The 26,189-nt window shown below is 38.4% G+C and overlaps 1 protein-coding gene across 1 annotated transcript; it reads right to left on the bottom strand.

Annotated features, from left to right (window-relative positions):
* Positions 1-15,974: 15,974 nt before the first annotated feature.
* On the bottom strand, positions 15,975-26,153 carry supt7l (SPT7 like, STAGA complex subunit gamma). Its single transcript, XM_065288705.2, has 5 exons — positions 26,025-26,153; positions 24,935-25,408; positions 20,367-20,691; positions 17,639-17,855; positions 15,975-16,363 (listed from the first exon to the last, which is right to left on the bottom strand). The coding sequence occupies exons 2-5, from the start codon at positions 25,369-25,371 to the stop codon at positions 16,101-16,103; spliced, it is 1,242 nt and encodes a 413-aa protein (XP_065144777.1). The 5' UTR covers positions 25,372-25,408; positions 26,025-26,153; the 3' UTR covers positions 15,975-16,100.
* Positions 26,154-26,189: the final 36 nt, after the last annotated feature.

The raw sequence follows: 26,189 nt of genomic DNA, 5'->3' as shown, positions 1-26,189 counted from the left end.
TGTGCCACCCCAAATTTAATGCGCTACTTTCACTTAATCGCTATGTTTATTTTCGACGTGCGGCAGCGCAGCACATTGTTAAAAACATTATGAATATTAACCCTCTCTGCGGTCGCGGCGAAAACTCTTTAATTTTCAATCACTGCGCAAAGAGACTTGGATTACTCTGCTGATTTTGGACATACAGATATGATTTATACATCATTTAAAACGTTAAAGTGTCATTTTTTGTATGTCTATAAAAACTGAATGTTGTGCTTTTCACATAATTAAGAAAATATACATACCGCGCGTTCTGTTATCTCTCCACCAGTGATGTCTTTTCAAAAACGCGTCAGAAAAAATACTGTAACTTAACGAATACTTTTCATAACATCAGAAGACAAATGTCATGTCTACATAATGCTTGGAATCTCTTAAAATGATGTAATTTAAGTCGTACATTGCTAATACTACACGATTTCACCGTATCCTTTACGAAAATTAACCATGGTTTTACTACAGTTAAAACCAAAAAACCATGGTTACTGTAGTAAAACCATAGTAACTACAAAATAACCATGGTTTTGACAATCATGGTTTTCAAAAACCATAGTTAAACCATAGTTAGTGTAGTAAAACCATGGTTTTGCTGATAGTAATCAGTACACCAAAAAACCATGGTTACTACACTTTTACCACAATATAACCATGGTTAATTTTCGTAAGGGATATGCTGGATGTGTGGTAATTTTCTTGTGGACAGAATAAAGTCTAAGATTACAAATTCTTTTTACAACAAAACCCAGCACCATGTTTTCTTTCTTGACGTGATCTTTATAGGCTACTGTATTATTGTTAATTCGACTGGATTGCCACATTGGACTTGAAAGCGCGTTGCGCATATACGATAGTGCGCGTGCACAGCAAGAGCTTGCCTTAATGATCGCAACTTCGCGTCTTTTTGGTTTAAACGGACAAATGCTCATATGTCAAAATAGCTGTCTTGGTGATTTTCATACTAAACATTTGGTTACTGTACGTCTTAAACGAATAAACATTTTATTGCATTCGGTCTTAGCCTAACCTGTTGAAGTCTCTCTGTCATTAAAGTTAATTAAATATCAAAAGAAAAAAGAAAACTTTTGCATCTTCTGTATCTTCGTAAATAAACATTGTGTTGAGCTCTGCTATTTGAAGTAAGTTTAAGGTTTATCATGGAGTTTAGATTTCCTGATCTTTTGCTTCATTAAAGGGATATTCACAAAATGAAAATCATTTTTACATCCTTATGTTGTTCTAAACCTGTACGAATTTCTGATTAACACAAAAGAAGATATTTTGATAAATGATGGTGTGCACACAGCTGTAACCATTGACTTCCATAGCAGGATTAAAAACAACATGATGGAATTCAATGGATATACCATTAATTGTGTGCTTACCATCATTTATCAAAATATCTTCTTTTGTGTTTATTAAAATAAAATACAGGTTTAGAACAACATACGAGTGAGTAAATGATGACAGAATTTTCATTTTTGGGTGAATCCCTTTAACAGACAGTAAATCAGATGTAAGAAATACAGTAGAATTCACCCTTATTATGTTTACATCTAATGCGATCAAAAGATTCATTTATGCTTTCTTGATACATGGTTACAAGTCATTTTCTTTTATGGACTATGGACCCCCTAAAGTAGCTTTGGACACCCCCTGGCCACCCCATTAAAAAAATTCTAGTTCCGCCACTAGCGGGGTATACTTTTACTTTGCGTGTATGTCTCGCTGGTGCACGTGTCTGCATAGTGAGCCGCGTACTCGCGCTCTCTCTCTCTCGCGCGCGCATTAAAGTCAATGAGTTCAGTATGAAAGCGCAGATATCTTAGCCTATACTACTGCAAAGGGCTTTATTAGCCATGCTCTTATAAAACAGTACTAACGCATTTGAGAAGAAACACGACAAAGATTTGCATGTGAAAAGTGTACGTCTAGAGAAGAGATACAGAGCTACTTCAAACTGTAATGGTCACATTCATAATTTGATTTCTTTTAAATAGTATTAAGTCTGACTGCATGTTTATAGATATATTTATAGATGTAGAATAATGAGAGACAAGAGTAAGGCACCATCTTTGTAAAACTGCTTTTAAAAAAACATAAGTTAAGTACTAACTCTGGGATTTTAAATACGTATAATAGCTAATAAATGAATGGCAAAAACACAACTGTTACAAAACTGCTTATTCAATGAACAATAAACAAATAATAATAAAAATAATAATAATAATGTTCCTAAATTCTGAACAAAAATGTAATTCAAAATAGTCTTGTATCGTGATGCGCATCGTATCGGGACCCTTGTATCGGGATACGTATCGTATCGGGGAATTGTTGGCGATACACAGCCCTAGTATCTTATGCCTAGAATTATTCAAGGAGGTTAATTCTTTTAACTTCCTTTAAAGTTTGATCAATTGTGCATAATGACATGTGGAACAAATGGATATAGGGTGTCAAACTCATAGATTTGCATCATTTAAAATTCAGATGCTCTTTTTAAAATATTTGGGGTCAACCTCTGGCACAGCTTTAAAGCTAAAACTTATCAAATCCTATCAGAGGTCAAGAATGTCACTGAAACACACCAGTGGCTTTGCTGTCATCAGTATTAAACATGTTACCCATCGAAGTACCCCTCCCCGCAGAGCCCCCCCCCACATAAAAAAATCCCAATTTAACCCCTGAATGTAAGTGAGCATCTTTTTTATGTATTTAGACCTAGGTGTATGTGTGTGTAGTCATAGCAGTGAGTAACAAAATGTTATAGTGTGCTGTCACCAGCAGTGTTGTTTGGTGCGCTGTCACCGATGTTATGTTTTTGTTGTGGTGCGCGTAGGCTATTTCTGATTTTGTCAGTCATCTCATGTCTCTATGATCCTGTCCTGTCCCATTCATTGTAGCCTGCTTGTGGACATTGCGTCATCACGTGCTGTAGTAAAGGGGCCGCCTTGATAATCCTGCTTAGGGGCCCGGTGTTGGCTCGTTACGCTACTGCATATGATGTAGTTACCTTCTGTGGTTTCCTCTGCTGTTCCAATGAAATTGGCGTAGAGATGTTTTTTACTTCATACTTTTGACCTCCTGATGATGTTTGGGGCCATTTTATTTAGAGATGTTTCCATGTTCTTCACCAAGTCTGTTCCAAACCTCATTGTCATTCCATGCAGCATCTTAAAACACAAAATCTTTATATATACACTTTCAGACAAACAAGTTCCTTAAAGTCTACATTAACTTGAGGTTGCAATTGACTAGTGATGTATTTTTCAAAACACAATGTTCAATAAAAAAAATAGTGTGAAATAAACAGAATTTAAATTAAGTCCTCAAACAATTTACAGTCTTTAATGCTAAATTCTAAATGAAATACATAAGAATTATCATTAAAGCTACAAAACACAGATTTATTTTATTTTGCTCTTTGATGAACATTAGTGACAGAAGTCAGGTTTACGAGGTCCCTTTAAGCACCTTACCTTTTTGCATCAATGGGGTTATATTTTAAAGCCAGTGACGTGTCATCTACTGACCATTTATTAACCAGGGTTATCTGTGAGGGGAAGGAAAAAAGCATAAATTACACTTCACAAACCAAATACGCATAAAAACCTGAACACGTTTGGTTTTTAAACATTTGAATGTTAAATGTAAGTGTCTTAACAGCTACCATCACATTAATTCGTTGTGTGCATCACAGAAAACATGCATTTCTAGACTTGTTGCGGATACAAACGCTGCACTGCAATCGTGCATTTATAATACAGACCGGCGGAAAGTTCTCAACTGTGTGGCCAGCAGTTTTCACTTTCCTTCAGAGTTTAGCTCCAACCCTGATAAAACACACGTGAACAAGCGAAAAATACTCACGGAATATGTGTAAAACTGCGACAAACATTTACTTATCATTTCCCTTCCACCCAAGATGGTGCCTTGACCACGCACTTCATTGAAATTACACTCCTGTCTCGAATTTCGTCTCCTTACAACATTGGCAATTTAATTTAAAATGACAAAGAAATAAAGCAGGACTGTAACGTAATTCATTAAAACCCGGAACAAAATGTATTTAACAGAGCTTTTATAACTGACGGTTGACGAAGCCCGTCAGTGCTTTAACGTTACCAGCAGTATTTTTTAACTGAGGTAAATATTATAAATGTAGCTTCTAGTATCACTATTTAGCACAAGACCTCTAACAAAATAAATATTAACTAATTATACTAAATATTTCAGTAACATCGTTTCAAAAATGTTTACTTACCTCAGGGTACCAACAAGCAGAAATGCCGGTCCGGAGTCCGAACTCCTCAGTTTGAAAAAAAATCTGTCACGTCTCGAGGCTCATCTTCGCTTATGGTGCAACGCATATATACGCCACCAGAGGGCACTTTTGCGATTATTTGTTTTTAATGCCCCTTCAGGTTAAATTAAACATTGACAATATAGAATGTACAAAATAAAGAAAACACCTGGTTATTCACCAAAAACGCAAACTGCACTGTAAGTTTCATGCTAACCCACTAAACACAGGACGTCGGATAGACGTGCAGATCATGTCTATATTGGGTCTGTCGGTCCATGACCAATTCTGGACATCTATTCGATGTCCAAACTAGGTCCACTATTTGGACGTCCCACCATGACCCTATTTGGACGTCATATTGACGGGCAACATTTGACGTTTAAACTGGGTAATTTTTTGGACGTCATATTTACGGGCAACATTTGACGTTTAAACTGGTTAATTTTTTGGACGTCATTTGGACGTCATATTTACGGGCAACATTTGACGTTTAAACTGGGTAATTTTTGGACGTCATTTGGACGTCTATGACAGGCCTATGTCTATATTACATGATTAGGCATATAAAAATGTGTTTATTTACAAATATCAGCATTATTGTACCAAAATGATTAATACATACAAATAGTCTATATTATTATTATAGTACTGTTTTTTTTCTGCTTTCTTGAATTACATACAAAATTCATCTAAATGTACCTTTAAAAATATGTAATGAAATGTGTAGTTTGTTATACTAAAAGTATATGACCATACTAACAATTTAACATGAAAATATTCTCATATAGCCTATGTTGAGTTCATGATATACGATCATAGCCTTATATACGATCTAAAAGTATGGCCATGTGGCCGAGTGGTTAGAGAGACTTGTTTGTAACATGGGAGATTGAGAGTTCAAATCCCACAGCCGGCAGGAAATGTCTGAAAGGTTTCGGTGCGGTGGATGGATGAAGTGCAGAGGCAATCATGTCTTTTCGCTTTTTTCATGTCTCTTTTCCTTACACTGAGGTCCTACGGTTGTCAACATTTTTGACGTGCAGAACACGTCGAAAAAAAGACGTCGCCTGGCGTTACAAAACAACCCCTTTTATGGACCGGATTCGGACGTCCAAAAATTACATGAAAAAGATGTAATTCCGACGTCACTTTGCGCAGTGGGAATGTACAAACTTGCATAAAAAAGCTCACAGGAAATAAATCATACAATAAATATGAATAGCCTATTTGTTGACTCTCTCTTTATTTGACCACAGCCTATTGACACAAAAAGGTTTGTGAATGAGTTGTGTAGGTTTGTAAATGAGTTGTGCAGGTCTGTAATTATTGTGTAATCTTTAGTTTACACTTTAGTCACAAACGTGAATTATAGAACCATTTTAATAAAATGGGTTCTTTGCCCTCCAAGGGCTCTATATGGAACCCTTTTTTTGGTAAAAGGTTCTATTGGCCAAGTAAAGAACCCCATGGTTCTATATAGAACCTCAAGGAACCTTTTTTAGAGTGATTATTACAATATAACATTTGTAATATAATTCCCTAAGTCACAGTTATGTTATGTCACAGTTCTGATGATACTATTATTCTAAAATGTGAAAAAAATATATAAACACACACACGTATGTGCACACACAGGTGCAGGAGGCACCAATTTGCCTTGATAAACTTGTTTGTTTGTCTGTTTGCTCTGGAGCGTGCTGTGTCGAACAATTCAATAGTGGATTGTATGTTTAAAAGCTGAAAATGGTTCACACAACTACGACGAAGTAAACTGCTAAAATATTTGTGTCTTTAAAACACATAAAGTAAAGTTAACTGTACTTCGTAATAAAGCTGCTTGCAGAAATGATTAACTATTAGGTAGTCGATTTTGGAGGACAGTCTCTGTGTTTAAGTAATAAACAGTTTTTACACAAAATTTTTTGTATGTTGTTATTGTCTGTAGCAAGCATATAACTAAGTTTACTTATATGTTTATTAATTATATATGAACAAATTATTAACAAATGATTTGTAAAGTTGTGTTAATATTAGGGGTGCACCGATCCGATATTAGGATCGGATATCGGCCGCGATACTGACAAAATAGCTGGATCGGGGATTGGAAAAATTAACAGATCCACGGGACGATCCATTTTTTTTCAGTCACAGCAGAATCTACGTCATTCAGCTTCACGTGTGTCGCATACGGGTCCCATACTAGAAGCAACATGGAGGGAGCCAAAGAGTCGGCTGTGTGGAGATATTTCACGCTTGCCACGCCAACTAGTTCGTTGGCTGTTTGCAATGTCTGCAAAGTAAATGTTTCGAGGGGAGGTGGTATTACTGCAAAGTACAATACTACCAATTTAATTAAGCACATCCAGAAACACCATGCTAAGGAGCACGCTGAATTCCTGCAGCTCAGCAAAACAAAAGGAGCGGAAAATACAGCCCAGCAACTAACTTTGCAGGATGCATTTCAACGACGCGAAAAGTTTGGAAAAGGCGGAAAGCTTGAAAGCATCTTCAATTACACAGAAAGTTGTAGAATTCATTGTTTTAGATGCTCAACCAATGTCAGTTGTTGAAGATGAGGGCTTCCGTCGTCTATTGAAACACCTAGAGCTGAGGTACTCTCTTCCATCACGCAAATATTTTTCCGAGACCGCACTGCCAGAACTGTACAAAAAAGTTTGCGAACACGTCTCGAAAGAGATTAAAGATATACAAGCTATGAGCTTTACTACAGATATATGGAGCTCTGCTGTGAGTCCAATGTCGCTTTTAAGTTTAACAGTCCACTGGTTGTACACGAGCTGTACACCACGCGGTGCGATGCTTCAAGCTAAAAACTTTCATGGTTCACACACCAGCGATACAATCATGGCTGCAATTACGGATATACTTGACAAGTGCACATTCCGTTGAACAAAGTGCATGTCATACTTCGGGACAATGCAAATAACATGAAAAGGCCATGAACAACATGGGAGTGCAGAGCTTAGGCTGCTTTGCTCACAGCTTGCAGCTCGTAGTCAATGAGGGACTACTGTCACAACGGAGTGTGAGCGATGCCATTGTGTCACACCCAGGGGCTGGCTATGCCTTACTTAAAGCCACGCCCCTTCTCAACTTCCACCTTTGAGGAGGTCTCCAAAGCCAACCCAATGACCAGACAACAACGAGAGCAGGTAATATTAAAACAATCTTTCTTTATTAAATATTTAAAATATGCTTGGAAATGGGGAAGGTGGAATTAAAACTAATATCAGGCTCTGCCCTCCAGGTGGGCAACGGCCGAGAGGATGACAGGGAGCAAGGGGGCGACTGGGGTCCGGGACGTGGGACTCAGGGTCCGGCCTGAGTCTAGTTTTCCGTGGCGCCCTCCTTCTTCCTCCTGGAGGCAGAATCAAAATAGAATGAGTGTGGGGGTTAATGTCCTGGTTGCGTACCTTGGTCTCCCTCGTGGAGGCTTTCGTCCTCGTGCTCACACGGTTCTTTGTCGTGTCACTCACTCTTTCTCTCTATCTCTTCACAGACAGCAGCTGGGACATAAGACACAGTTAGTTCAACTTGGTTTTCTCACCTCTTCGCTGGTTACAGCCTACAATAAGTATGAGGTTCACACTGTTCGTTTCTCTGGTATTCACTCTCTTCCTCTCTCTCTTCACAGACAGCAGCTGGGACATAAGACACAGTTAGTTCAACTTGGCTTTCTCACCTCTTCGCTGGTTACAGCCTACGGTAAGTATGAGGTTCACGCCGTTCGTTTCTCTGGTATTCACTCTCTGTCTCTCTCTCTTCAGCAGCTGGGTGCGGTGCCCTCCTGTTTCAGTAAAGCACAGACGTGGGGGGGAATTATTTAAGTTGGATAAGGTAAGTACGGCGGACTTACTAATCTTGGCTTCCTCTCGATAGGTCAGATCCGCAGGTAACTTCTGGCAACGTCGGGGGCGAACCCTCACGACGAGCTCGTTGGTCACAGGGGGGGTGGGCACGTCACGTCGTCTCACCAGGCCGAGCGCTGCCCTTCTCTGTCTGCCGTCTAGGCGATCGTATCCCGAGCAGGGGCGCCCCTTTGTAGAGACCCGGGACGGCGGAGTGCCTACACCTCACTCTCTGCAATAGTGGGTATTAGGTAGATCAACGCATCAACACTAATGACCTTTAATTGTACTCACACATTCACCAATCCTTCAGTCCTTCACCGCCGTTTCTTCAGAAGTACCCCAACGTCTGGACGGGAAATCGTTTCCGTAGCACCGCTTCGTTATGTGGACCGAAAGCGTATACACAGCATAAATTCTGATATCTTCTGCTAAGACCGGCAACCTCTTCGTCTTCCTTTGACAAAGTGTACGAAGGCGGGGGTTTGTCTGACAAGACACACAGCAATACACAGCAGTACACAGCAGTACACAGCACCACGTCAAAAGTGTAAGTTTCCACGACACAAAGACTCACCCACCACGCTCAAGCGCACACAAAGGACGCCCGTCTCTTTAAACTTTGCCCAGGTCCAGTGGTTGATGGAAATATTTGGTCTAGCTGATGGCCTAGTCGCTGTGTTTAGCTTCCGTTGGATGTTTCCTCGGCTCACCCACCACACTATCAAAGGGGTAGGGCCGCCCTCCTTCTCCTGGAGGTATCCACTGAAAATACAGGTTAGTGTGCAAAGCGTCTTCACCAAATGTTAATACTCACAAGCACCGTCAACGATAAATATCGACTGTCCCTTGTTTCTGATCCACACAACAAGCAACATCAATCCTGCAAAGCAGGGCGTTTCTCCAGCGTTTACTCAATCCACTTGCAGGTCTGTACTCACATATACTCCGTTCTTTTCTTCTGTTATGACTGTGCTTACGATTCCATTCATTCGTTTTCCAACCTTTAAGGTTCACAGTGTTTCTCCAACTGCACTACTTCAGCCTGGGAAAGAGAGCCCGACCGCTACCAGCAATACACCCGATGAGCGTACACAACACTGCAACACAACGTCCACAACCAGCCTCGGGGTGCTCCTCTAAAAGATCCACAGCTTGCCTTTCTTTCGCCTCCTGTGGCTCTGTCCTCTTTCCGCACGCTTCGTAGCGCAGCCCGGATCAACAGAGCCTGCGGGCTCTTCAAAAGGTGCGGATCATCTTTCTGCCTTTGGCAGAGGAGCTTTCCCCGTGTCGATCGCCTCTCGTGTCTGACGTGCTCGAAAACAACTCTCCCCTGTGTGCTGCTACAGCTCCTTTTATGTGGCCCGTCCTCATTTCCTCCTCTAATCAGACCTGCTACATAAATTGGCTGCACCTGTGGCTCGTTTCCTCATAATTTGGGTTTGACAGGGAGACTGGGAAGTGAAAGGTGCTTTTAAAAATTCTGTCCGGGCGGAACCTCTCCTCTCCATTTTTGGTTCCGCCCTAAGTCACCCTGTGACAATTGCAATCGGTAGACAAATTGTGGGGCATTTTAAACATTCTCCACTTGCGTATTCAAGGCTGCAGGATATCCAGCTTCAGATGCAAATGCAACAAGAAGTCCAAACGAGGTGGAATTCTACGTACTATGATACAGTGTCTTCTGGAACAGAAGCGAGTCCTCTGTGCTTACATTGCTGACCATGACCTGCCCAGTACACTGACCGCTAACCAGTGGGTTTTGCTAGAAAAAACAAGCATTGTTTTAGCACCATTTGAAGAGCTAACACGGAACGTAAGCTCATCGATTGCCTCCACCGCTGAAGTCATTCCAGCTGTCACCGTCCTCAAACGCATCCTTGCTAAAGAAGGCGATGCAGATACTGGCATCAAAACAATGAAAAAAACCCTGCTTCAAGCTGTCAACAAACGCTTCGACACTGTGGAAGATGAACCCCTATATGCACTTGCCACCCTGCTGGACCCGAGATATAAAGACAGGTAAGATTATGTAACCTAACTAATTACATTAGGTCTATATTATAGTTTTCTTACTCTCCACACTTCTACTGTATTTGATAAGATTCCATGCTGTAAATTTAAACATTTAGAATCTAAATTATATAGGCTTACATTCTTTATATAATTGATACAAGTTAGATATATAATTTATTTTATAGATAAAACTATCGATCGGTCGGTCGGTCGGTCTGTCTGTCTGTCTATCTAGCCTCAGGTTCTTTGTGTTATCAAGTGTTTCATTTAGCCTAACCTATGTTGTATTTTTTTGTTTCAGATACTTTACAAGTGCACAATCTGCAAAGCGTGCAAAAGATGCACTGACAGGGGAACTAGAGGAAAAGTTCCCTCGGGTGGAAGCAGCAGCACCGAGCAGCTTTATGCAAGAGTTTGAGCAAATTGTGGAGGAGTCTGAAGATCCTGGTGCAGCAAGCAGCTCAAGCCCTGCAGTCCAACTGCATGGATATCTTGCAGAGAAAACCATTGCTACCTCAGACAACCCATACCAGTACTGGGGAGTCAACAAATACAGATTACCTTGTCTTGCTGCCACTGCCACAAAATACCTCTGTGCCCCCCTGCACTAGTGTGGAAAGTGAGAGTGTTCAGCACAGTTTCTAACATTGTGGATGAAAAGAGAAGTAGGCTTACAGTAGAGAGAGCAGAAATGCTTGTCTTCATGAGAAAGAATTTGCCATTGCTGATTAAGTGAGCATTCACAAGTTTGTGATGATGGTGTGACACTGCACTACATGTTTATAATGTTTGGTTATTATTATTTGCATGTGTGATCAAGTTGTTGTTCGACCAACTTTGTTTATTCAGCATTTGTTTATTACTAAGGTTCAGCTGCTAGTTGCATTTTAAATTCCTGTTTGCAGGATTTTGCACTTTATATTTTTGTTTACAATGTTTGGTTACTGTTTGATTACTATTGTAAAACTATTGTTTTATTTCTTGTGGCTACATTTTATTTATTTTAACTTAAGAGTTTTATTACATTTTATTTTATATTTGAATGCACAATTGTTATATAACAAATTCATAAGAATTCAGATGTTTACAGTGATTGTAACGGTCATATTACTATTATATGTTTGACCAATACACAGTTTTTTTCCACTGCTACATTTTATTTATTCAAAAAAGTTTGTTTACATTCTATTTTAGATTTGAATGCACAATTGTTTTTTTAATAAATAATAATTCAACACTTTGCAAACATCTGTTATTTTGTCTTAGTTATGTTAAGTTAGTAAAGACTGGTGCCTTTAGTCTCTTCAAAGAAGGTGAGGTGGAAGGTATACAGTTTATTATTAATTCAATAGTATCGGATCGGTATCGGGTATCGACAGATACACAAAGCCCAGGCATCGGTATTGGGAATGAAAAAGTCGGATCGGTGCACCCCTAGTTAATATGTAATAAAAGTATGCTTACACACCACAATAAACAAATGTGTAACCTAAACAGACCTTAGTTAACGAACAAGATAATAATAATTCGTTATATTTATATAAGCGCTTTTCCTCAGCACTCAAAACGATTCTCCTTAACCACCACCAATGTGCAGCATCCACCTGGATAATGCAACGGCAGCCATATTGCACCAGAACGCCCACCACACACCAGCTTATTAGTGGAGAGGAGATAGAGTTATGTAGCCAATTACTATGGGGGGATGATAAGTAGGCCAACGGGCAAGTTTGGCCAGAATGCCAGGGCACACCCTGCTCTTTTTCAAAAGACATCCTGGGATTTTTAATGACCACAGACAGGCCCTCGGTTTAACGTCTCATCCGAAGGACGGTGCTTTTTGACAGTATGGTCTCCCGTCACTAAACTCCAATAGCATTTGTGACTTCCTCTAACCACCCAAATGCAGCTTGTTCAGAATGCTGAGTGCTCAATAAAATGAGACCGAGATATACAGAATACTGAACATCTGGAATAGGGTTTTAATATCGCTGTTCACGTTGATACGATAGTGTGACACCATACTGCCCTCTGCTGTTGCTATGATCAAACACTCTGAGCACCTAGAACTCTGAAACAACATCCAATTAAATTTGAGTTGTAGAGGAAAAAGTCTTTGGAAACAAACATAATGAGTACAAACTTTTTTAGTTTACTAAAGATTAGTTTATTAAGCAGATCCGAAGACAAAGTACATAGAGAAACAGAAAAGCAGCAAATATCTGTCCTTTTCTGTACTAAAACAAATATTTTACATAAAAAGATACACAAAAGTTTTATTCATTATGAAACCAAAGAAATAAATGGTAACACTTTAGTATAGGGACCAATTCTCACTTTTAACTAGTGTCTTATTAGCAAAGATATTGGTTGTTTATTAGTGCTTATTACACGGCGCTCTGGAATGCTTGATTCTGATTGGTCAGTTGAGACATTTGCAGGTTCGTTCTTTTCAAATAATAACCACTCCAAAGTAATAACGCATAGCCGGTACTACTTGTACGAGTAAAATCGCTCCGCACCAATAAAGATCAATAAAGATTACTGTTTGGCGCCATCTTGTGACAAACACTGGACAACCACGACAAGACACAGAGAGCTTACTGAGACTGAACTTGACAAAATAGAGCATGACAGCTACGAAGCCAACACACAAAAAAATACAGAATGGGCATTAAAACTTCTCAAAGACTGGCTATAAGAGGAAAAAATGGAGACAGACAAGTATGAAGCAGAGGATCTTAATAAGGTATTACGATCATTTTATGCATCTGTGCAAAGTTTCGCGGAAGGATAAAAATGTTAATTTAAAAAAAATATGCCAATAAAATGTTTCAAATTCATATTCGGTTTTTTTCTTATGTGACAAGTAGCCGTGTAATAAGCGGGATAATGTAGAGGCAGCCGGTAGTTATCGGGAAATAAGCCCCTTCAGTGTGATACAAGACCCTCCGCTTCGCGTCGGGTCCTGATCACACTGTCGGGGCTTATTTCCCGATAACTACCGGCTGCCTCTACATTATCCCTTACATATAAAGGACATAATAATGCCTTGTTCTGCATGACCATATTGTACCTCCCTTAACCAAATCCAATACTTTAACCTAATGGCTACAACAACTACCTTATAAGCTATTAATTAGCAGGAAATTGGAAGTTTACTGAGGCAAAAGTCATAATTAATATTCAATAAGTGTTCCCCATACTAAATTGTTACCAAAAGGATGTATATAAAAATATTTAAAATAGCCTCTGTGTACTCTGTGTAGATGATTGCAAACTCTTTGTAACAAAATACATTTAAGGCAGTCGTAGCCTGGTGGCTAGGTGGTGAAGGTCAGTTGCTGGTTTGATTCTCATGACTGGCAGGCTGTGACTGAGGTGTCCTTGAGCAAAGCATGTATCACTACTACTGGATGGGTTTAATGCAGAAATCACATTCCAAGTATGGGTTACCATATATTGGCAAAAACATCACTTACTTTCAAAATACCAGTAGCATTCCCTGGTCATATTAAAACCTGAAAAGAAAATAATTTTGCATGCAGTATACATTTAAAGTTTTATATTCGTGATCATTTAGATTTTTGCATTAGGACATTGCTTTGTTTATTATGCAAACTCATTTCAAAATATAATTTATTTTTGTTTTGATCTTATGCATGAACTGAAATGTTAGCTTAAAAGGTAAGGTCAAGATTCAGTTATTTGTCTTGCTGAAATAAGACTGCCCGTGAAGCAGAAACTTAAAGTCCACTCAAAAACCTATGTGCTTTAAAGTAGGTACGTTTACATGCAACCAAATAATCCGTTAGTAATCGTATTGATGGCTCAATCGTATTGAAAAGCCTTTATGTAAACACTTTAATCAATATGATTGAGGACGATCAGATGCAAATTTGGATTGTATTGAAGGGGGTGGTGTACTCCGATCCGTGATTCGATCCGCAGGAGAAAAGTACGCATGTAAACGCGTGAATCGTAGTATTTTCTCAATCTGAGGCAAAAATACATTGTGCACATGCACAGAACATGATTCTCGTAATAGAAACACACAATATGAAAAGCAAGGCAGTGGCATCATGCATTATTAAGGTTTATTACACGGCTCTCTGGAATGCTTGATTCTGATTGGTCAGTTGAGACAATTGCAGGTTCGTTCTTTTCAAATAATAACCGCTCCAAAGTAATAACACATAGCCGGTACTACTTGTACGAGTAAAATCGCTCCGCGCCAATAAAGATAAATAAAGATTACTGTTTGGCGCCATCTTGTGACAAACACTGGACAACCACGACAAGACACCGAGAGCTTACTGAGACTGAACTTGTCAAAATAGAGCATGACAGCTACGAAGCCAACACACAAAAAAATACAGAATGAGCATTAAAACTTCTCAAAGACTGGCTAAAAGAGAAAATATGGAGACAGACAAGTATGAAGCAGAGGATCTTAATAAGGTATTACGATCATTTTATGCATCTGTGCAAAGTTTCGCGGAAGGATACAAATTTTAATTTAAAACAAATATGCCAATAAAATGTTTCAAATTCATATTCATGTCTGTTTTTTTCTTATGTGACAAGTAGCCGTATAATAAGCGGGATAATGTAGAGGCAGCCGGTAGTTATCGGGAAATAAGCCCCTTCAGTGTGATACAAAACCCTCCGCTTTGCGTCGGGTCCTGATCACACTGTCGGGGCTTATTTCCCGATAACTACCGGCTGCCTCTACATTATCCCTTACAAGGTTGCGATGTAGCCTACATTCTGCCGCGTTTATGCGTACTTTAAAAACATTAGGCTACTTAAAGCAATAAAATAGCGTTGTGACTTTTGAAATGTGTGTTTTCATCACCTATATCTGAAAACTTCTTAAGAACAACTTTCTCCAACTCCGTTTTGACTTTAATCCAAAGATAAAGCCTGAACTCGACGAGAGATGCTGTCCGCAGCGAGGCGTTGCCAAGCCCTCTGCTTTTTTTCGAGTTTAGATTTTGTTTCCACCAGTTGTTGTTTTTTTCTGCAGGTTAAAGATAAAAGTATTTCGTTCATTAGTTATTGGTATATGGTATATGGGCTGTGAAGTGTGAATAGCCATTGGGATGCTTTTGGGCTAGTTTTATACATTTGGGATGGTTCTGATACGCGAATCTGGCAACCCTGGCTGTGCGCTTGCACAGACGTTCGGTTCGGATTCTACAGAATGTACATATAAACGAACATTTTAATCAGATTGCAATCTTTAGGGTGCATGTAAACTGTATTGTCGTAACCTTCAATCGTATTCAATTCAATCGGATTGACAAAGTTTTGTGCATGTAAACATAGACAGTGTCTCTTCGTCTTGATTGAGAGCAATAATGTTTGGATACCTGAAAAGCTACATTTATTGTCAACCAGTGTGTTTAGCAAATCTGTTTTTGGTGAAGGTGAATAAGAGATAATACCTCCTCTGAGACACCTGGGAATGTGAGCAGGAATGAAATGGCCTGCTTATTTAACATGTAGATTTATGCATGGTGAAATTAATTTGCCAATTTTCCTTGATTGATGTCCCTGTGTGTTTTAAAGCAGACATCATGCTATAATTACTTCCCATGTTGTGCTCCCTGCATTGTTTTATACAAAAAACATATGCTAATTTTATCATGGAAAACACGTAATTGTCCACCTCAATAATTGGGTAAAACAGTGACCAGACGCTATTTGCTGAGAGAAGCAATTCAAACGCACACAATATGGACCTCTTTTGTTTAATTCCACTAAAATATACCATTAAAGCCATGACATCTAGTTTCAACAGTACTGTTTATCAAAATAAGAATGAAAGTGCTTTCTGTCTCTCTCATTTGGATGACAAAACTGTGTTATACTTTTCTCATTCGTTTCTTAGGGCGCTGGGTAAAAGGTGACGTGCCCATGAGCGAGTCAGGTGAATGGGACACATAACTGCCTTCTGAGCCACCAGGAGATGGAGGGATGCCAGCCTCAGTCATAGCGGACATGGGGCCTTCTTCAAAAACGTCACCTGCCAGAACACCATGACCTGAAACCTGGCCCTCTTCGCTGTCCTGGGGTTCCATCTTCACATGGGTTAGATGCCACAGGGGAGAGCTGTTCCCTGCTGTCTCTGGTGAAAACAATCAACAAACATGTTATTCAGGCTTCAACAATCCTTGCTGCTATTCCCTTAAAAAAATACTGTATAATAGATGGATTTATATGATTGATAGTATAGTAGCAGTACTTTTTATTGTAATACAGACTCAATGCGGTACATGAGCACTGTCACTGTGGTCAGGCAAGTGTGACTTTAATAGGGACAGTTTAGCCAGTGGCATAAAAAATGTTGTGTGCTCCTATATTAGAAAGAATTAATGCTAGTCTAAAAGGTAATTTACCATACCCATCATTTCAGCAGCATATTATCAACGAATTTTAAACTAGCAACGTTTACAAGGACTCCTTTATAAAACAAGATCTAAAAAATAATAATAATAATTAAATTTAATTGATACAACGAAGACAGGGTTATTATTTATTTTATTCGATTTCTGTACCTAATGCTAATTTTAGACCTTACTTAATGTGCAACTTTGTTCTTATTTATAAATGCTAGTAATTTCTTAATTTGTTCTTTCTTTAAGTTTTTTCCACAATTTTTTTTTGCTGATCCGAAAAATGCTTCGGTTCGTGCCTCAAAAACCGTAATGTGATCCGGGGCACCGCTAGTTTTACAATTTTTCATTTATCACGATAGTTATTGATATTGGCTACTACGGAAAAAAATTTGTGATAAATTTTTCTGCCATATTGCCCAGCCCTAAGAGAAGTTTAAATTGATGATTTTATGAAAACACCAACTAAACACTTATATTAGAATCCCACTAGCATGTTATTTAGACAATTTTTTTCTTAAATTTGCGTAAGGAAGGTGGCGTTTTCATTGCCACTGGCTGTATGTCACTGCAGTAAAGGCTTATTGAACTATTACAGTGAACAATTATTTGATTGATCGATCGTTAATTTAAACGATCAAATATGGGCAACTGCACAAATTGACATCCCTAGTAAGAACAGAAAATAACCCTTTAGAAAAAAATAAAACACAACACAATTTTTTTACAAAGGTGGATTTGGACCCGCCCTAAGTGAACTTACATCCTTCGCTTTAGACCATGCACTTTGATTGTTAAAATATGGCCTTAACACTTAGGGAGACTGCAAAGGAAAATTATAATGCTACAAAAGTGTTATACAAGGTGTTGTATATATTGGAAAATTGAATTAGTACATCAATCGATTTCATTTAAACACCTTCACATAATTTACATTTTTCAAGAATGTTAATGTTCCAGAATTACACATTTATTCTAAATTTTAATGTAAATATGAGGTGACTGACCTTCATCCAATCCTCCAGACAATCTCTCACTGGAGGTACCTATGACACCAGTGGGCAGTGTCTGGTCACCTGAAGCCAGGTCCACTTCCAGTTCCTCACTCAGAGGGAATGTGATGTCACTCACCGGCTCCTCTTTAACTTTCAGGGGTTTGGATTCCTCCAGAGCCCTTTCTGGATTTACCAGCCTTTCATACTCTTCTGAGAGCTCCTTACTGACCTACAGGATCCAAACATACTAGCCAATTAATTCCAAAACAACAAAATGTGGAAGTTACTAGACATTTTTTTAAATAATAGTAAACTTATCAAAAATATAGAATAACACAATGAAAGGTAAAGGTTTACATACATGCAAACAAAGTTTACTTTTATTTCAGGCATATTTAAGGCTCTTGGCGTGCTTAGATTACCTTGAGATTTGACTCACAGTTGTTGGCTGTTAAGTGTGGACAAAAAGGTCAGACAAAGGCGTCTCTTCAGTGGCTCACTAGCACCCCCATTTGTCTACAATGTGGGGTTACTTTTACCCACAGTCCACTGATATTTACCTACTTGCCCATTGTGCATTGTTTTCTGGGATGCAATGTATAGCGTTAAAAAGATGTACAAGGGCCCTCCAAGGGATATACCGTGTTTTGATGGAGATCCTCTTAATTGCAGCACATTTATCAGAGCAGTCAAACTTGAAGTGTAAGAAAAGGCTGCTGGCAGCATAGACTGTTTATACGTTTTGGAGCAGTATACCAAAGGACAACCAAGGGAGCTGGTAAAGAGCTGTCAACACATGCCACCAGACAGAGGATATCAAAAAGCAAAGAACCTCTTACAAGAATGTTTTGGAAATGAACAAAAAATAGCCACTGCATACATGGAAAAAGCTCTTGGATGGCCATCAGTAAAATCAGAAGACATTGAAGCTTTGGAAGCCTTTGCTTTGTTTTTACATGTCTGTTGGAATGCTACGCAGGACATCAGCTTTATATCAGGATCTCCATTATCAGAGAAGCCACTGTTGTCTCCCAATGGAGGTATGTTGACACAAACCAGAATCCAGCAGACAAGGCCTCTCAGGGTTTGAAAGATAAGGAACTCCTTACATGTTGCAGATGGATCCACAGCCCAGACTTCCTTTTCAAGAATGAAGGTGACTGGCCTATAAATATTGTGGAAACTACTTCTTTTAGCTGTGATGACCCTGAGGTCAAAGGACAGGCTATTGTGAATACTGTAATCATCGAAGAGTCACAGAATGCAACAACCCAGCTGATTACAAACTTCTTGTCATGGAAAAGGTTGAAGACCTCAGGTGCTTGCTTGGTTTCATCGGTGGAAAAAGGTGTTGCAGTTGTTGTGTCAGAAAAGACAGGAAATACAAGTGTGTGTGTCTGGTAGTGGACTTAACATATCTGAACAGAAGAACAAAGTGGAAAAGGAGATGCAAGGCTTCAAAGCCACATTGGGTGGTCAGACTTTGTCATTGGAAGATATTAACACTGCTGAAAGTGCCATTGTTCAGTATTGTCAAATGGAAAATTTCAGCAATGAAATAACTGTTTTGAAAGTGGAACTTCTGGGATTAAGAAAAGCAGTCAGATTTACAAACCTGATCCTGCTGAAAAATGGGCTTTTGAGAGTGGGAGGATGACTCAGTAAAGCAGTAATGCCTGATGGCATAAAACACCCATGAGAAATTGGGACAATGTGGAAGAGATAATCTGCTTTCAAGACTTCGCCAACAGTATTGGATCACCAGTGCTAATTCTGCAGCCAGAAAGATCATTTCTTCATGTGTTATTTGTAGACGCTATAGGGGAAATTTCGGTGAACAAAAGATGGCTGATTTGCTGAAGGAAAGACTCCAACTCGATCTCCAACCATTTTCAAATGAGGGTGTTGATTATTTTGGTCCTTTTGAGGTGAAGGCAGGCCGTAGCCACATCAAAAGATATGGAGTTATCTTCACTTGTATGGACAACAGGGAATGGCATTTGGAAATGGCATTATCACTGGACACCTGTGCAGTGTGTCCAGTGATAATGCCGTAGTTCATCCTCCATCGTTGTATAATTAATTCTTTATTTTATAAATTTTAAAACATATACAAACGACTGACTTAAAGGTGCTCTAAGCGAATTCACTCGCTTTAGACCATAAAACATTTTTTGTTACATACAGCAAACATCTCCTCACTATCTGCTTGCTGCCTGTCCGCTGATCAAACTGTAAAAAAAACGCGATCTCTGTAGACAGTCCAGGCTCCAAACTACAATAAAAACAAAGTGGCCAAACCTAGCACCACAAACGATAACAAAGTGTTCCAGCCAATAAACAACAAGAAGGATTTGGGGGTGGGGGTTGGGCGTGTTCATGAAAGCACGGAAGGGAGGGGGAGGAGTTAGATACGCTCCGTTTGTTTGAAAACATTTCAAACAGCAACAAAAAGTAACGTCACACAGATTCGCTTAGAGCGCCTTTAAGGAAAATGTATTTATTTGCTCAACCCATAATATGTCATATTAAACACTGCCATAATTAATCATTCATTAAGAACAGTGACATTCTTTGAACTTGTAAAACATTTTGAATGATACAGCAGTATCGGATCTAGATTGGTATTGGCCAATACTCAGATTTTTGGTATCAAAATCGAATTGGTAATGGAAAAAGTGGTATCATTGCATCACTAACTGTAAGTATTAAGCCTGGAATAACATTGGAAGTGTCTTACCTGCACCATGTAGCTGTGGTAATCTTTGATTCGAACCTGCCAGAAGCGCCTGAGTGCCAATACACTACCAATGCCCACCTCATGGAAGACCTGTTCAACCACATCAGGGAAAGGTGTAGAGCCCTGGCAGGCCTCCCTATCCACAGCCACACGCAGCAGCTTGGTAAGTCGTTGATAGTGCTCATGGACCAGGTCAGTCAAAGTCTCCAGCACGCTCTCATTTGCTGACTCAAAGCCAACATGAGCAAGAACTGTGGCAACTGACTGATACAAAAGTTGACGACAAGATGGCCAGCTCAGCTCTGTGACTGGCTCACCTTTGCCTCTGAAAGGAAATAATATATAGCAGTGGAAAAGAACAGCAAAAGCATTTATAAAAGGGTCATATCATACATCATTTCTCATTTTATTCTAAGTCCTTTATTTTCAAGCAGTCAAGTTTCTTACCCCATTAAACAAAAGAATGAATCTATCAATATTGAACAAGTGTTGCTGATATAATAGGGATGCGACGAGATCTCATGCGAGATTATTAAATTAAAAATGTCTCATGGAGGTGAAATGCTGGCCATTTCTTTTAACAAAGGATGCAACCTTTCGGAAGACACATTTGATGACTGCATAACAGTCTTATTACAGAATATTAACAATTATAAAGTTTACTATTATATTTAATCTTAAACTGTTGTAATATGCTTATGACTTGCGTAATGTAATGTTCAGTTATTTTAAATAAACCAGGCTAGATGATGTATGCAGCCTGCATATGTGACCTCCAGAGGATGCAGCTTTCCGTTTGAGAAACGCCCACTGTCTCCTGATATTAGCATAAAGTTGAGTTTGTGGCAAAACCTTTTATAGTGCATGCATTATATTCTGTCTTTTACTGCGTGTGCTTTTTGTTTGGGTTTCCAATAATGTTCATTTGGAAACTCATATAAAGTCAGAGACGCATTGTGATTGTCTGTTGATCAGTGTCAGATGTGAAGTGTCTCAGAAGATTAAACCCTCACTCGGAGTTAACATGATTTAATGTCTGCATGTTCTTGCTCAAGAATGACAGTGGCTGTATCATTTCTATTGTAAAGAACTGGACAAATATTAAAGTGCACCTTTTTCGTTGCTAAAAAAACCGTCATTTTGTGTATTTGGTATAATATATTGTGTTTGCATGGTTTATGGTTCAAAAACACATTATTTTCATCATACCTGTATTTTTGTAACTTCAGATATCTTTATTATCAATTAGCAAATAATAATAATTGTTTGGGACAGTCCTAGTCCTAGATTAGTTTAAACATTTCAAAATAATGTGATTTCAGTTTCCCATTCATACACTCTTAAAACAAATGTGTTAAAACAACATGATGTGTTAAGTTAAGGACAACACATTTAACTGTAATGAAATAACTTAAATTAAATTAATGTGACTTTAAGAATAAGGATTTTAGAATAAGCAATATTTGTAGGGGTTTCAATTATTAATCTTTTATGTTTACAAGAGGTAGGTGAAACATTGATCACTCCTTATATGACCACTGTAAAGGCGGGGTGCATGATTTAAAAAAAACACTCCCTTTTTTGGCGAGTGCCAAAACACACTTGTAGCCAATCAGCAGAAAGGAGCATGTTTAATAACCGCAACGTTGCCTGGGTTGCTTATGTTATGGTGGAGAAATTTTGAGTGTTTTATCTTAAGCTTAGTATAAATGTTTTATATAAAGTATACTTTTAATGTGTTTTATGGTTGAGGTCTAAATGAATTAAGTTGTCTCTCTGATGCTTGCACATGACAGTGTTTTTCCACAGCTAGGCCGGGATGGGGGACGTGTGACCTTGGTAAGAATAGCAAGATAGCTTTATGACGCATTAGAAAACAAAGGCAATGGCCCTCATTTATCATTCTTGCGTAGAAACGGGCGTATATGTTGGCGTAAGATTATGCTTACACTCCTCTCACCGCCTGATTTATGAAACTGTGCGTACCTCTGAAATTCAGGTGTAAGCAATATCTGCCCTTCATAAATGCGGCGGCTGAAAACGATCGTCATTAGAATAACACGCCCATATATTCAAGTCTCCACCTCTCCCACGCCCTCATTTTACGACATTGACACATGGAAGACGGCAAAGAGGAGAAACCAGGGAAGTGGAAAGAAACAAAATTGTTTTATTTGGGAGTTTAAATAGCGGGATTAAAGACACATTAATAATTGCATGACGTTTTGTAATATTTGTATTATTATTTTTATTATTAATGACGCTTAATTGATATTTAGAATAATAATTATTTATTATTATTATTATTATTATTTAATGTTGCCTACATCTAAATTATATGTCTGCTTAATGGTTCGGTTAAGTTTTTTTTAAATAATATTTTAAAATGATTTAGTAACTTTTGTAGTGTGTTTTTCTGTATTTACATACAGTTGTTTGTTAGCTAAGATCCATACGGAGCTCCGAATATAATTCAAATTAACTATTTGTTTCCACGACATCCACATGTTTTACTAGGCTAATTCATAATTTGAAGTAATAATAATTGTAATAGTAATTACGAAATATTATAATAATTAATTCCAAGGAACAAACTCTTGAATATTGGGAAAGAATTTTATATTTATGGCCATACTTTAGACTAAATAAGAAAAAGAAGTGTCCATAATGTAGCATAAAAGATATTTCGTGGCCATGATTTTGTCCGCATGTCATCATGATCAGATTTATGGCTCCATTCAACACAAACATTTTACTTTACCTATTCATGTGTAGCTATTTATTTATCATCGAATGGTATGTAACTAGCTTACCTTTTGATGCATTATTACCATGTTTTCGTAGCACATCCTGTGCTTTCTTGCAATGTGCCGCTTCAGATTCCAGGATGAATATTTGCTAACTTTTACAGTCTCTCCGCACTTCCTTTCAATGTTTTCTTCCTGTCTAATCTAAACTTTGATTTTTACTTTACATTTATGTATAAGGCTTGAATTCCATAACTTATTGCTAGATGTTTTTACAGATTCTCGAACTAGCAAATTATCAAAGGGCGTTCTGGGTTCAACGAGCGGTGCTGAGCGAGCGGAGTTTTTAGAGAGACGCTTTGATGGTAATATTACCGCACGGCTCAAGGTACGCTCCGCTCACATGCTTTGCCCTGAAACGTCAGGTAAAGCGCCCAGGCTCTCAACTGAAGGAATACATATGCATACAAATCAAATGCTTTGGTAAAGTCTCACAAATTAAACACTGAAGTACATGTTGCATAAAAATAAACACTGAAGTTTATAATTACTATGTTTTTGTTTTTTTACAGTGGGTCATAATATATCATATATTTTAGTTTGTCAGTGCGTTTTGTGTGTTAGGAATTGTTTGCGCATTTCTGCACTAATTCAAAATGTGCGTACACCACCTCCTGAGCTGGCGTAGGATTTGAGCGTGCCGTACGCCAACGTCCATATTGATAAATCTCAAAGTCACCGTGGTTTTGGGTGTACGCCAGGTGTACGCTGGAAATTTGGTGTACGTACTTTTGATAAATGAGGGCCATTGTGTTTTACCAGCAATGGCTGTCTTTTTGTGTAGCAACTTAAAGGTTGCAAAGATACAGGCACAGTACAAACAGATTGTTCGAATGGGAGGGCTACTAAAACGGGGGCACTATTTAAATCACTGAAAAACTCAGAACGGGGTCATTGTCATAGTCATTGTGATCATCATTTTACCAATGCAGGTGTATACACCCTATGACCAGTATTGTGTTTCAAGCTGTCTGACACAATTCTTTAATAAAATACTTTGAAGAGAATTTTACATCTCAACCGTCTCTGATTCTCCTGAAAAAATCCACGACAATGTGTGGGGCGGGTCTATCAAAAGAAGGTCCAGATTCTATTGGGGTATGGACGTATTTGTTTAGGTGATTTCAAATATCAACATTGGCTTTTAGAGATCATGCACCCCGCATTTAATAAGAAATTAGCACAATAAACTATGGTATTTTCTTGACAAACGTTAACTATACAAGACTGCAATATTGAGAAAATATGTAACTGTACAAAGGTATGTTTGGAGGTGAGTAGTGGTCACTGGCCAGTATAGGTTTTTCCATATATGGTGTTTGATGACCAATGATATTATGATCCAAACATATAAATAAATTTAATGTTGAGATGACCACAACACAACAACAAAATTAATGAAACGGATATTAAAATTTTACAGATATTTGACACAATACTTGTCAAAATTATGTTTTAAACCAGAAAATGTGCGGATTACATTAGGGCACTAGAAAACATTTTTTTTCATCTAAGTAACTCCAAATGACTGAATCAATATATAAAGATATTACTAAAAATAAACAGTAATTAAAGTAATAAACTTTTCTTCTTACTACAAAATTGTATAATCACGACACAGAGAAGCTGTGCATGGTTTTTTACTGATAATTCTGTGATGCACAACTGTATAGTATAGCTGCAGGTCTATAAAACCCATGATTGAAGCTGCTGATGTTTAGTGCTTCTTTGATTATTAATAAATAAGATCTATAAACTCACTTGTAAAAGTCACTCTCTGGGTCACTGTGACGTAACTGGAATGGCTGCCGGGGGGCTTTGCTGTCCAAAGGCAGAAGATCATCGGGTACGGTTGGTGTGGCAGGCCGGGGAGGTAGAAGGTCTGTGTCTTCTGGTTTGAAGGCACCTGGGGGTTCTGATAAAGTGGACAGGGGTTGCTGGCTTTGCTGTGCAGCAGCAATGAGTCCCCGGAGACGACGGGCATGCTGGGTCAGCTGCACAGTATGAATGGTTAGGCTGCAGGGCTCAGAAGGGATATCAAGCATGGTGGTGGGACGTGGGCGATGTGCTGATGGCTGGTGCAGCGGAGGGTCTTGCATTTCCACCTGGCGAAACTCACGCTGCAGAAGGTCAAAAGAACTGCGACCTGAAGGCGCTGAAGCTACAGGAAGCTCACCCCAATAGCGCATCATCTTCATTCAATATTAAGATGTTTCTGTAACACTGATACAAATCCTGATAACAATCAAAAGAAAAACAAAAACAGCACTGTTTAACCAGCAAAGCAACATTACGGTGTAAACCACAGTACAAATTACTTCAGCTATCTTGTAATGCAGGTGTGGTGATTTTCGAATAATTAAAGGAGATAGATAAGGACAATATTGCTCTTTCTTTTCCTTATAGCTGTCAAAACTAATCCATTCAGGTGAATCTCTGTAAATTTCACAGAAACATCAAAAGAAGATAAGATGGTCAGTACATTATTTACTCTTACTATACGGCTAATGTTTTATGTATTTATTGTACAATATTGTAGCATCAACTTTGTGTGTATTTACAAAATGAACTAAAAGCAACAACAAACTAAACAAAGCATCAATGAAAAATAATAAATCATAAGCACAAAAAAGTTTTTAAAAAATCTTAATACAGGCCTTACTTTCTTTATGTTACACACTATTTGTCATTTAAATTTTGAGGTAAAAGCCTCTAACGTTACACGTTCTGTAAACAAATCCTGTTTCTGTACAAATCCTAAACAAAACTGAAAGCTATGTTGAGACCATTTTTGTTATTTAAAGTGAGATTTATAAAGTATAAACAGCATCAAGCAATGCATTTTCTTTACCCAATATAAGCTGATGACCGTAAAGGGCGAAGAATAGCAGAATAACGTGAATTATATTATTTATGTTTAAGTTAGTTAAGGACCGCGGTTACCAGGTGCAACACTTAACGTGTGTCCGTGTAAAATATAAAAGTTCCTTCAACATCGAAACCCCACATTCTGATA

The sequence above is a fragment of the Paramisgurnus dabryanus genome, chromosome 17 (genome assembly GCF_030506205.2).
Source record: "Paramisgurnus dabryanus chromosome 17, PD_genome_1.1, whole genome shotgun sequence".
NCBI lineage: Eukaryota > Metazoa > Chordata > Actinopteri > Cypriniformes > Cobitidae > Paramisgurnus > Paramisgurnus dabryanus.
This window is presented reverse-complemented; position numbering and strand designations above follow the sequence as displayed.